This window comes from Eleutherodactylus coqui, chromosome 6 (genome assembly GCF_035609145.1).
Source record: "Eleutherodactylus coqui strain aEleCoq1 chromosome 6, aEleCoq1.hap1, whole genome shotgun sequence".
Taxonomy (NCBI): Eukaryota; Metazoa; Chordata; class Amphibia; order Anura; family Eleutherodactylidae; genus Eleutherodactylus; species Eleutherodactylus coqui.
Genome location: NC_089842.1, coordinates 91,169,980 through 91,184,214, shown reverse-complemented (window position 1 = coordinate 91,184,214; position 14,235 = coordinate 91,169,980). Strand labels below are relative to the sequence as shown.

At 41.0% G+C, this 14,235-nt stretch overlaps 1 protein-coding gene across 1 annotated transcript in view; it reads right to left on the bottom strand.

Annotated features, from left to right (window-relative positions):
• Positions 1-602: 602 nt before the first annotated feature.
• The window catches only part of LOC136631393 (carcinoembryonic antigen-related cell adhesion molecule 7-like), a 35,351-nt gene continuing 21,718 nt past the window's right edge, over positions 603-14,235 (bottom strand). The window contains exons 3-7 of the mRNA XM_066605671.1: positions 13,660-13,935; positions 10,046-10,174; positions 5,120-5,169; positions 3,722-3,754; positions 603-861 (exon numbers count right to left, since the gene is read on the bottom strand). Coding sequence (XP_066461768.1) covers positions 778-861; positions 3,722-3,754; positions 5,120-5,169; positions 10,046-10,174; positions 13,660-13,935 — 572 coding nt within the window. The 3' untranslated portion in view covers positions 603-777. The remainder of the gene's footprint in view (positions 862-3,721; positions 3,755-5,119; positions 5,170-10,045; positions 10,175-13,659; positions 13,936-14,235) is intronic.

The following is a 14,235-nucleotide window of genomic DNA, read 5'->3' as shown; positions in this document are numbered from 1 at the left end:
TAATTGGAGAGTTCAAGGTGGCACTTATTGACTGATAGTAAAATGAGAGTGACTATGTTGCCAAATTCAGAACTAATTTGGTGGCTTTGATGACCTCCTTTCAGCTGAGGTGCAATTATTATTAATGTTCTGGTTATATATTATTTTAGGCTGGGTTCACATCTGCATTAGATCCTCTGTTTGGATCCTCTGGTGCAAATTGTCCACAAAGCCTGGACAAAATAGCACTGCATGCTGTGCGTCCATGAAAATGCCTAAGGGCATGATGGCATGTGGTGACACTCAATTCCATGACAGGACGGATCCTTCACTGGCAGGGATTCAATTTTTTTTGCTCCTGTGACTGAACAGAAAAATGGAAACCCTGAACAGAAATGTAATCAGACCCTAATATTGGGAATGATATTCATTGTTAAGTGATGGGAATTGGACTCTCACATGTGTTTTTCTATGAATATTGCTATTTATGTTAATAAAATGTCTGCTGTGACAAATTACATGTACTGTGTGTCTTATCAGTACTAGTAGTAATCTGTATACAGAGAAATGCTGGGAGGACACAGATCATGTCTTCCAAGCAACTTTCTAATGTGGTGGTTTTTAGTGAGGTAAGAGCGGTGACCACCCTGTCCCTGTATTCAGCTCTGTATATACAGCTAAAATGACTACATCCTGGCATCATAGACCCTATGGATAAGATTTAGGAAGAAGATGGAGATTAGGGTGGATTCCAGTCAGTGTTCATGTTTGGCTCGAGACATCATTGACTTCTATTGATCACAGATGTTCTTGTGTGAGAGTGCTAGGAATCTCATAGATTTTCACCTCAGTGTAAATTTCCTCTGATTCGAACTCCAAATCCTGCAAAATAAAAATGTAGAACTCATTTATAAATTGCGACTTAAACAACGAAAAAAAAACATGGCATAAAGTGTAACATGTTATATTCATGAGAGTACATCATCATCATCTACATCCAATTTTATCACAAGTCCTGAAAATAAACAAAGTGAACTAAATCAAAGGTTTCAGGACATTCTGGCCAATTTTTTTTCTTCCAATCCAAATCTCGTCCAATCCATAGATTTTGTTTGCTTTCTTCGTCCACTAGGACATTTCGTCCTATTTATTTTGTCCAATCGACATTTCGTCCAATTACTTTCCTCATCCAGTAAGACTTTTGACATTTCGCCATGTATACTTTATGCCATACTTAAGAAAAGAGACCTGTGTTCTCCTCTCAAACATGGAGCAGATTTTTGTCAAAATGTCTGCAGTGGACATTCCACCCAAAATCTGCAGCGGCTTCCGTACCTCTGAATCCACACCACGTGGTGTGGAAGTAGAGGCAGGGAAGACCGTGATGGAATCCCCTCCCCTTCAATGCCAGAGCATTGAGAAGGGGGGTTCTACAGCAAAGTCATCATACAAATTAGAGTCATTCTATGTTAAATTGACACGTCAGATTTCTAAGAATCACTTTTGCGTTTCTATTGCTAAGTGGATAAAATCTAGGTTGGACATAGTGATATATATGACACATTGAGATTGGACGAATTGTGTGCCCGGACGAGTTTTTCCTTGGACAAACTTATGAATTTACAGAAATGTTTAGTTGTGGTTATTGCTGCACAAAGAGGTCACAACAGATAATGAAAGCAAAGGTTCACATACTTCTGTCACTCACAGACACGTGATATTGGATCATTTTCCTCAATACATAAATGTACAAGTCTAATATTTTTTACTCATTTTTTTATTTTAGTTGTTTTCATTTACTTTTAAGGCTTGTGGGATAATTTGATGTTGTTTCAGGTCAAACATAGGCAAAAATATGGAAAATTCTGAAGGGTTCACAAACATTTAAGTATATATATATATATATATATATATATATATATATATATATATATATATATATATATATACTATATATATAGTGATCTAGTGTCCCCCAGGAGAGGGGCGGCAGCGACACGCTGGACTCCAAACCAGCAGATGGACTCACGTCAAGCTTTATTTTTCAGCACAGCAAACAAAACAGTGTCCTTCACCATAGCATAGGCACCGCGCAGGGTGCACAAGTCCATACAAACATAAAGGCAGTTTGCACTATACCCAGTGCTCAGAGGTTTCTCTCCTCAGGCTGTCAGGCCCTGACTTCCTGGAGCTGCAGTCCTTTATGCTCCAGTAATGAGGTCAGGGCCTACAGCTGCGCTTCCTGAGGACTTGAGTAAAGTTGTGGACTGGAGCGCCACCCTGTCCAGACTAAAAGACTGGGAGGGAGGTATACTCCATTCACAACTTCACCCTTTAAATGCCTATATATATATATTTGCCTTGCCATTTAAATTCTATGCACTAGGTTTGACTTTAAAGGGGTTGTCCCGCGAAAGCAAGTGGGGTTCAGCACTTCTGTATGGCCATATTAATGCACTTTGTAATGTACATCCTGCATTAATTATGAGCCATACAGAAGTTATTCACTTACCTGTTCCATTGTTAGCGTCCTCGTCTCCATGGAGCCGTCTAATTTCAGCGTCTAATCGCCCGATTAGACGCGCTTGCGCAGTCCGGTCTTCTCCCTTCTGAATGGGGCCGCTCGTGCCGGAGAGCTGCTCCTCGTAGCTCCGCCCTGTCACGTGTGCCGATTCCAGCCAATCAGGAGGCTGGAATCGGCAATGGAACGCACAGAGCCCACGGTGCACCATGGGAGAAGACCTGCGGTCCACCGTGGGTGAAGATCCCGGCGGCCATCTTCGCAAGGTAAGTAAGAAGTCACCAGAGCGCGGGGATTCGGGTAAGTACTATCTGTTTTTTTTTTTTTAAAACCCCTGCATTGGGTTTGTCTCGCGCCGAACGGGGGGGCTATTGAAAAAAAAAACCCGTTTCGGCGCGGGACAACCCCTTTAAGTAATGACCTTTTCATTAGTATATTAATTCGTATATTAAAAAATACTTATGTAGTGCCTCAGTAAGGAATTCTTTTTTCAGAGATTCATTGTAGTTAATCATATATTTCTCCTTAAAGGGGTTCTTATGATAGCCTTACCTGAAAAGCAGCCCCAGCCACATTCTGAAGTTCCTGAAGTGTGGTACAGAGGAGGACGCACATATGCGCATCTGATCCCATTCACTTCAATGGGACCATGAAAGATAGCCAAGTTGACCATCTCCAGCGGTCCCATTGAGTTGAATGGTTCTGGAGGTGGATATGTGCGTCCTTCGCTACCTCACACTGTGAGAAGTTCAGGCCACAGCTACTTTTCAGGTAAGGTCCGTCATAAGATAACCCCTTTAAAGTGGTTCTCATAGGAGACTCTGTAGGGTACATGTTATCCCCAGTCCTCTGTTCTGACTAATAAAGGGGAACCCTTGCATCCTTAAAACCTAATAAGGCATATAAACAGGGGCTTCCAGAGTGGACAATCGTGTTTATAACAGCAAATCATGTGGTCCGGCGCAGTATTTAGATAAAAAAAACTTTGAGTTATTTACTAAGAAGTTTTCCTCAATTGCTTTGTATGCAAATAGTTCCATAAAAGTAAGATCTGTGGCTGCTCAAACACTACCGGGGGCCTCCACAAACCATAATTCTATGATATATCTAATAATAATGACATAAAAATGCAGATATTAAGAAAAAAATATCTAATTCTGTTTCTATTGGTCACAGCTTGTCTCAGCACAGTAAAAATGGGGCCATGGTTTCTCTGCTCACCATATATGCTGGTTCTTCCTTAACTTGTACTGCCTGCAAGAGTAAAAAAAATGGAAATATAAATGGCTTATAAATATATTATTTTATTGGTCGATATCTATGAAACATTTCGAGAAGTCAATAAGAAGATCCACCATGGCTGCATACGTTCTTTACATTTCTAATAAAAAATGCACAAAACACATTGCTTCTTTTATGTGGTATAGTGTCCAAGAAAACAAATTCAATAACCTATAAAAGTATAAAAATAAGTATAGAGTATCAGAAACATAAATGGATCCTAATATCACACATAATACAGAGCTCCAAATTTGCGAAAATATTTTTTATGTGTACAGACAAGTAACCAAAAAACTTTTGAAAAGTCAGTACAGGTAGTAATACTATTGATCTGGGAATCTGATCGCCAGGAAGGAATTTTCTACTGTAAGTCATATTGGTCTATTCTGAGTAATTTTGTCTTCCTCTGGATCAACTGGGATTTAGCAAGTATAAAGGATTGAACTTGATAGATTGAGGCTATGTTCACATGGTGGATTATCCTGCGGATTCTGCATCAAATTAGTAGTTTATGCAGAGTGGAATTTTTAGTGCATATATTTGAAATCTATATAGTGGAAAAATAAGTAGTGACTAGAGATGAGCGAACATACTCGTTTCGAGCAATTACGCGATCGAGCACCGCGATTTTCGAGTACTGCAGTACTCGGGTGAAAAGATTCGGGGGGCAGGGGGAGGCGTGGCGGCGTGGGGGTAGCAGCGGGGAACAGGGGGGAGCCCTCTCTCTCTCCCTCTCCCCCCCACTCCCCGCTGCAACCCCCCACTCACCCACGGTGCCCCCCGAATCTTTTCGCCCAAGTACGGAAGTACTCGAAAATCGTAGTACTCGGGCGAAAAAGGGGCGTGGCCGAGTACGCTCGCTCATCTCTAGTAGTGACACATTGCTTCTTGAAATTTTATCCATGTGAAATCAAGGTCGCATTTTCTGCACACATATTAACTCCATTGAAAGAGGCTAATCTGCGTGTATATCCATGGTTGCAGTAATACAATCACACAGCAGAAATCTGTACCTATACAAAGATTCCTGGCAAGGTTCTCACTTAATTCACTTTTCTATTATGTGAATTTTGCCTTTGTGCATATAAGCATAGATCTTTTTTTTCCAAATCCTCTCAGTAGGAAAAGTATATGACTATGGTATTTATAGAACATATGGATATACTAGATATTGGCATTCCAGCTGGTTCTCACTATCTATAACAGTTGTCTTAGAGTTGGAGTGTCAAGTGCTGGACTAGAGGAACAATATGGGATTATGATAAACATTGTCATCTATTTCTGTTTCTATGGAAGTATTGCAGCATCCATGTGTTGTCACATCTTCACATACTGTACCTGCACATTGTAGTAAACTTCCATGTCTTCCTGTCTATTTTCCAAAGACTCTGGGGAGAAATCACAAGATATCATAAGATATTATCATTTATAGGAGACCTTCTGACACGTCTTTTTTTTTATACTTCTATTCCTTGGGAAACAACAATTCTGAAACATCTTTTCTTATAGATCTGTGTTGTATCATTCCTTTATTATGCCTTCTAGAAATATAGGAATAAATTGAATATTGTATACGGGGTATACCATGTAGATGAGTTCATAAGTAACGGGCTCAGAAGTATTTTTCATAGTGTTATATACAATGTCTGTTATTTCTTTCATTATTCCTGTTTGCAAATGTATTTCTGCTATTTGTTGTATAAGGTCTTGGAATGTAACACATTTTTGTCTCCCTATAGTGAGTAATGGCCTGTGCTGTGATTGGCTGCTATGGGTCACATGGGATGTTAGAACATCTTGGAGACTCAGGCACCATAGAGAGATGCACTAGCTCCATGTTTGGAGTAGTTCCCTCTAGACGTTGCTGCAGACAGGTTGCAACTGCCAGTGGGGTGCTTTAATAAATCCTTCGGCATGGTCTACAGCTGTTTGGCCCATAAGGAAAAGATTAGCAAGTTTTGAGGTATTCCCAAAACGTTAGGATCAATGGAAATTCAGCCTTAGATGTCTGTGACTACCCTCATGTCCTTTTGCTGCCAAAGTGAGCAGGTGTTTCCTAACTGCAATACAGAGGACTTCATACAGGGACTCTGTTCAGTTGTTGACATAAGTGGAGAGTTAAGAGTTGTTCACACAGTCGCTAGAAAATGGTGATCTTGAATCTGAGAACTTGTTATGCAAATTCTGACTTCTCATTGAAGTGGATAACACATTGACTCTACTCCGCCCTATCTATCATAGGACTATTTGTTTATGCTCAAGTGCCTCTGATTCCTTGGATGATTATTGCAAACCTATTACGAGACTGTCCTCGTGATCAAATATGAATGGAAAGCTTACACTTCTTGTTGCCTAAAGGCCTCTGTATTATATGTCTGCAGCATTTAAGAGATATTTTTTGAAAACCCAGAAGTTGTTTATCATTTTTGTTGGAATTAGAAATTTAGCGGCATTATGGCGACTCATTCGCTGTGTCTTGCTACAAGACACTTTCTCTTGTGATACAGGAGTGCGACCTGCCACATGTTCAGACCAATGGCAGAGCTTTAAATCCTGGTACCAGAGTCGGCCCCTCCGGCAGGAGAGCGGTCCCTCCCCACCACTGGCAATACTCGCCAACAGCTCAGGGTTCCTTTAGAAATCAGACCCCGACACCACCCACAGGCCCCTTGTTTCAACTGGATATTACCATTCAAAAGGATGTGGTCCTACACTCTCCCACTTTCCAATCAGTGCTGGCAGAGTCAGGGCTCATTCACACAGGTATATGCGATGTCTGTCTGTGAAAAAAACGCTCAATTTCACTGTGTGTATGTGCGTGTTGCATACATTCTTGTTGCATATATGCAGTTTATGTCCATGTATCATCTGTTTTTCACGCGTACAAAAAAAATGCAAGAAGGACAAATTGATGTAATATTTTTTCACTGTTTCCTGGCAACATGCATAAAAACGTAGCACATACCCATATAACATCTGTATTAGCTGGGTTTTTTTTACACTCCCATCAACACTCCCATTTTTTTTTCGTCTGCGAATATTAATCAAAATAGGAGATGTTGCGGTTTTTTTTCAGTGGTTATAAGGCCTCCTTCCCACGGACGGATTTAATACGCGGTGAACATCCGTTGCGTTGCCCGCAGCTATTAGGTTCTATTGAACCTAATAGCTCAATGCTCACAGTGCGGAATTCCATCGCGGAATTCCGCACCATGAAATCTCCCGTCCTCACCCGCGGCATGCTCTATTTGTAGGTGTGTACGCTCGGCCGGCTTCCATTGCAGTCAATGGAAGCCGTCCGCTCACGCTATCTTCCGCTGTAACACAGCGGAAGATAGCATGAAATCGCCTCTCCGCCCTCTCATGTGACGCTGTGGGCATGTCTTGTGACATGGCCGGTGTGTCACATGACACTGCGGCGCGTCACGCTGAAGCGTCATGCGGGACCCAGAACGCCGGATCCGCTGGTACAAGTATGGGGTCTCTGGGGGGCGCCGTGACGGGCTTCGCCGCGGAATATTCCGCGGCGGAGCCCGTCACGGCCGTGTGCAGCCGGCCTTAGTCTGTGAAAAAGAATGCACAACTAAATACTGTAACGGGTCAGTGTGCGGTCTGCATTCAGTCAGTGTCAAATATAGACAGCAGACAGGAAAAACAGCCGAGTCAGTGGGCTTTAAGTCTGCATAAGGATGCACTCTTTTGACAAGGAGAATGGTAACATCAAGTTGTCAATTTAATAATTTCTTAGAACACAGTTTTAAGAAAAAGTTTTCCAGAATTATTTCATGGGGAATACAAGTATTTACTATAGCAAACATGTAAGAAGAATGGAAAGGTTCTTTTTAAGTGACTATTTATCTATATCAAACAACTAACAACCACTTGTTCATGAGTATGTGTGTGGGTGCTTTTCATGATCACACAATGGTGACGTCATCCCATGTCCTACAGCATATATAAAACACAGAGCCTAACCAACAGAAAAACAACAAAGTTAGGGCTCTTGGAGGGGGAGGACAAAAATAACAAAAGAATACAATGAAGCCGTTATTATCTCAGACACAACTTAGCAGTCCTGACAGGAGACACCGACCTACCACCACCACAGAAATCCAGTGGGCTGAAGGATCTGCAGTGACGTCACTTCCACATTACCAGCGCTGCTGTGGGAGGAGCCATTCTGGAGTTTGGTAGAAAGTACTGAATACTGGATAAGCACCAACCCAAAGAGCCACCTACAGAGCCGGACAGCAGCTACCAGGACCTGTACTGATGTCAGCATCATGTGATCACGTGTGTGGGTGGAGTCAGGGATCACATGACCAGGGGCTGATCACTGTTTCCAGGAGTCTGCTGTGCTGGTTGCCATCCCTGCTGGATGAGCTTAAGGGATCAGGCTGTAGCAGAGCTGTGTGTATAATGTGTGGGAATCAGGATGGATGTGAATGTAGCATAGCTGTGTGTGTGATGTGTGGAAATCAGGATGAATGTAGCAGAGATGTGTGTGATGTCTGGGATTCAGGATGGATGTAGCAGAGCTGTATGTGATGTCTCGAAATCAGGATAGATGTAGGATGTAGCATGTAGCAGAGCTGTGTGGCACATTGCATACTATAATTTTTTAATGATTACTAGTAAATTAATATTAAGTGAATCTCCACTGTTGTTTTTAGGTTCAAAATTCTGTTTTGATTCATCTCCAAATATCTCATCATATTCACAGGATGTAGGTCCTGTTCTGTTTTCCTGCATATTTGCGCACCAAGGGCCACATAGAAGTCTATGGGAAGTGCACAAATACAGACTCAATATGCGTGCAAGTGCGCAATATGCTGCACGATTCCATGCAAAAAGAACACATCTGGACCTCGTTAGGCTAAATAGCCTTTCAAACCACTGAAACTGTGTAGCACACACGTGTGAACTGGCCATGCGTGTGCAAGAAGTACAGTATTATGGATTGATCCCTGTGCAAATCTACCTCATTAACCTTGTTCACAGCGCAAATACGTTGAACAGAGGTAAGCGTATTTGTACATACGCTTGACTGAAGGAATCCTTAGTAAAAGATTCCTGAGCACTGTACAAAAATATGTGGAAAATATATTTTTTGGATTTGCTTTTTACATTTCCTCTTTAACCCCTTAAGGACCAGGGTGTTTTAGCATCAGACTCTTTTTAGGGCTTTTACCCAAGTAGTGGTTTTACTGTCCTATTTTTTTTTCTTCAGCTACCAAAAATATTATTGATGTGCTTTTTTCCCGTAAAACATAGAGCTATTTTTTGAAATCTTCTTTCACTGACTCCCCCCCCCCCCCTTTTTCAGTTTTATTGTGGCTAAAAAGCTAAAAGAAGTTTTCTTTTAAAACTTATAGTTGTTTATTATTAAAACTAGTATATTTACGCTAAAATAAAGTATAGGAATGGGTTTCTCATTTTGCTTCAGACGTTTTGATATATAATTTGTATTGTTTTGGATTACAGGATGCATATGGCAATGGATTTGGTTGGCCTTGGCGGTGGGTCATTTTGTTTTTTATTTATATATATATTTTTTATTCTATAATTTTTTTTTGTACCCATTTTTTTACCATCTATGTCCGCCATTACATCAGATAAGACCTTTTGGGGGTCATTCACATTTTTTTCTTTTTATTTCACACTTTTCCACTGTAACTGGGGTATCCATTAGGAGCCCCAGTTACAGGGGAAAACATTCCCATGTAGATCAGGATCTGCTAGGTCATGTGACTGCCGATTCGCATAGTGGAAGTAATACTTCCACTTTCACTCCTTATCACGTAGCACTCATTGAGCGCTATGTAGCTTGGAAGGAGAGAAGGCAAAAGTGGTTAAAATCCGCTTCTCCCTTCTCCTTGGGTTCTCAGCTGTGTATGACAGTTGAGGACCCGACCTGCTTCTGCTTGATTGCAGCAGCAGAGGCTTTAATACCACACCATACTTCTGCTATCGTCCAGAATTAAAATCCAGGACCAAGTGCTATATATTTACTGCACTGGGTCCTTATGGGGTTAAAAAAAAGCTGATATAAAAACTGTATAAAGCAAATGTACAGCACCATGGAAAAAATACGCAAAAATTCCTTGGATAACATATTCTTATTATATGGTTATGTACTGATAGCAGAGTGGAGTATACTGCGCACAGCAGGCCTGTACTCTCCACGTAAATTCCACTACTAAATAACATAAACCTTGGTGATGGCTACTAATTCTATCAGTATTAATCAGTATCTCCTCTTACCGTTTAGCCTCTTAGCCGCAAATTTCCTGTATACGTAGAAACTTCCAACAATAATTAGTACAACTCCCAGGATTATGGCAAAGGTAAGGCCAAGTGCAAGTCCAATGATACAGTAATTTCCATTTAGGGCTAGAAAATAATAATAATAATCTTGTGTTGTACTGCATAATAATAATTGTGATGGGTAAGAAATACATCCAAAGAGTGAGGAAAATACAGAAAATGAAGCTGAATGGTGGGAATACTATCAAAGCCATTAACATCTGGGCTATACCCACCATCAGATACACTGCTGGTATCATCGATTGACTCAAGCAGAGCTGAATACTTTGGAAAACAAGAAAACTGATAACAGTTCACTATAGTTTACATTTGTGTAATGATGTCGACAGACTTGACCTGCCCAGGAAGATCAGGGTCTGTTGCAAATGAAGCAAATAGCAGAAGAGGAAAGACAGGCCCTGGCAGATTACACCAAAGAAAGTAAAGAATGGGCAGTGATCAAAGTAAATAAGTCAAAGCTGCTCAATGGGGTTTTGTCATTATTTCAAAAAGTTTTGCAGCCGCTGAGCCCATTATAAAATAAACAAAATAGATCATACCTCCCCTTGGTCTCCTGAAGCACAGTTGAGTGGCTCATGCGTTCTTGGTGCCAGCTTCCGGGTAGATGGACCAGAGGAAGCAAGTGACCCCTGTAACCAAACAATGACCGCAATGTCACAGTCCCAAACCGCTGGCATCATGGCACCCAGGATATGAGTGCTGATGTCAGGAGTGCCAACAGTGATGTACTTCCACTGTGTCGGCTACCTGGAACATGATGTCGGGGCCATGTGGGCTACTCAGCTGCACTTAAGGGTTCCAATGAGAAGTGAGCCTTATGTATTTTTTTTTGCCCAGATGCTGGAAAATTTTTTGTAGTAATGACTAAACACATCTAAGTGTTATATAAATGTTAAACGCTAATAAACAAAAATATCGGAACGAAACAGTGAAAACTCGGATTGCTAACTGGCACAGCTAAGCACTACATGACCAGTTTCTTGAAAAAAATGAGAATAAAGTGGATAAGGAAAAGATCTGGCTCTGAGAACTTTAAAGGACCTTTCACATGGGACATAATGGGTGAACAATGCACCGCAAGCTGCAGTAAATTCTGCACCCAAATCCGCAGGCTACCTGTAGATTTTGATGTGGAGTTAAAAAAAGGGCTAAAAAACCTACCTGCAATTCCACATCAAAATCCACTGTTTGACCTGCAGATTTTGGTGTGAAATTCTGCAGCTGCAGATTTGGCTGTGTCCTATGGTGTAAATATTCACTGGGTGTATCCCTTAAAATATAACTTTTATTAACAAATATATATAAAATGTTTGGGCCTCACAAAAAACAGACAAAACAAAACAAAACAGAAACAGAGCAGTAGATAGAACCCTGGAAAAGAACCGATAAAAAATCTACGAAGCTGATCCCTCCAAGGTGGTACAGGAGTGTACTGATGGATAAGACACTACCGACTCACTATATCAACCGCTCCAAAATCAATTCAAATCTATTTAGTGGACCATATCGAGGTCTACCCTTATAGAAAGGGTGGAAGCGGAAAAAAATTCCACCAAGTGGGTGGTTTACAGTCAGCTTCTAGTGGTGGCGAGCCCCTGGGTTCGTCCTATGTCCCATAAGCTAGACCAGGAGCAAAATGAGCAAGCGACCCAGTAGAAGCCCCAGAGCTCTGAAAATGACGTCCCGGTAAGAGACAAGTGCGGTTCTATCCAGAGGAATGCCCTGTTCAAGTAATAGTAGCGGGCAAGAAGTAATCCCAGAACGAGAAACCAGCAGAAGTCTATGATTGGCCTCTATCCACAGAACTAGATGAAAATTAGTTCTGAATACACGGACACCAATCAATGCTTCCGCTGAGTACCTCCGAGAGATAAACACAAGTGGCTGATAGACTATAAGCCACAGGTTATCAATCCAGAAATACAATAGATTCTAATGAAACAGCAGGAGAACCACATTCAACGATATGATGGGTTCTCATGCAACGTGTGGTTTCAAAGACCAATAAAAGACAAGTTCAGAACACCAGTGGACAGTCAGACTGGGTTCTCCTAGCAAAAAAAGGGATATTTTGAAAAATTGTTTCAAGGTTTAGAACCAGTCTGAACCAACCTTGAAACAATTTTTCAAAATATCCCTTTTTTTGCTAGGAGAACCCAGTCTGACTGTCCACTGGTGTTCTGAACTTGTCTTTTATTGGTCTTTGAAACCACACGTTGCATGAGAACCCATCATATCGTTGAATGTGGTTCTCCTGCTGTTTCATTAGAATCTATTGTATTTCTGGATTGATAACCTGTGGCTTATAGTCTATCAGCCACTTGTGTTTATCTCTCGGAGGTACTCAGCGGAAGCATTGATTGGTGTCCGTGTATTCAGAACTAATTTTCATCTAGTTCTGTGGATAGAGGCCAATCATAGACTTCTGCTGGTTTCTCGTTCTGGGATTACTTCTTGCCCGCTACTATTACTTGAACAGGGCATTCCTCTGGATAGAACCGCACTTGTCTCTTACCGGGACGTCATTTTCAGAGCTCTGGGGCTTCTACTGGGTCGCTTGCTCATTTTGCTCCTGGTCTAGCTTATGGGACATAGGACGAACCCAGGGGCTCGCCACCACTAGAAGCTGACTGTAAACCACCCACTTGGTGGAATTTTTTTCCGCTTCCACCCTTTCTATAAGGGTAGACCTCGATATGGTCCACTAAATAGATTTGAATTGATTTTGGAGCGGTTGATATAGTGAGTCGGTAGTGTCTTATCCATCAGTACACTCCTGTACCACCTTGGAGGGATCAGCTTCGTAGATTTTTTATCGGTTCTTTTCCAGGGTTCTATCTACTGCTCTGTTTCTGTTTTGTTTTGTTTTGTCTGTTTTTTGTGAGGCCCAAACATTTTATATATATTTGTTAATAAAAGTTATATTTTAAGGGATACACCCAGTGAATATTTGTTGAAAAGCCTTTCCTTTGTATCCCTCTGCCTCTGTGAATTATTGTCCTATGGTGTAGTTCCATCTCGTGTGAAAGGTCCCTAAAAGGTGAAACAGAAGGACTGATTTTAGCAGAGCAAAAACAGGCGATTTTTCAATGTGGACAGACTACCAAGATGTGATCTTACGCTAAAGTTGTACAGCATAATAATATTAAAAGAAGTTTCCAGGGGTCATCTAAGTAGAGCAACAGAAAAGAGGGAAGTGGTTGTCCAGGACTTGCAGCAATAATAGAGATGTTGAAATTCGACAATACTACAGTCTAATATAACTATACCTGCAGTCGCATTCACAAATACAATAGAAGTAATATTGTGGAGGGGCTTCTCAGATTACCATTATTAATACCATATTTGTTTTTTTTACTGCAAAACTTTATCATTGAGTTTCCAGGGGGAATTCAGAAGGTGGAATAGAATCAGCATAACAGGATAATGTGATGGAAAAACTTAGACCAACTAATAATCTGCCTTCTATGGATGCAGTCAGAATTTCATCAACACATATTGGAGATATAGTCTATAATGCTCACAACAGCACAACTATTATCGTTACTCACAGGCCGCATATACTGTATATACTGCATAGGGTTCACTGGACTCCTTACTGACAAGGTTCTGAGCTTCACACCAGTATTCTCCTGAGTCTTCTCGTTTAACACTGGAGAAGGTGAGAGTACTGTTATCACCAGATAATTTGGCTTCAGAGGAGATGTGGGCACCACGCCTGGTCCATGTAATAGTTGTAGCTTTTTTGGTGTCACAAGTTAGGGTGAACTCATAATTTTCCTTGGGTTGGATGGTAGACGCTGTAATTGTAGGTTTTCTGACCGGCTCTGTGAATTGATGAACATAGAGGACAATAGTTATATATAGGATATCTGATTAGATCAAAGGTAAAACTTAACTAATAAATAAAAATAACTTTAAAATGCCATATTAGAGAATTCTAAGTTAAAACAATTCCTTGTTCAGGCCCTTCATCTAAGTCACTGATTGATGGTGGTCCTAGCAGTGGGAGACCATGTGATTAGCCTAATATCAGGAAACCCTTCTAACAAGTGTAGGAGATCACTGTTATTAATGCGTTATAATGGGGTTGCCCAACACCCCTATGGTTATTGGAAGTTGATTTC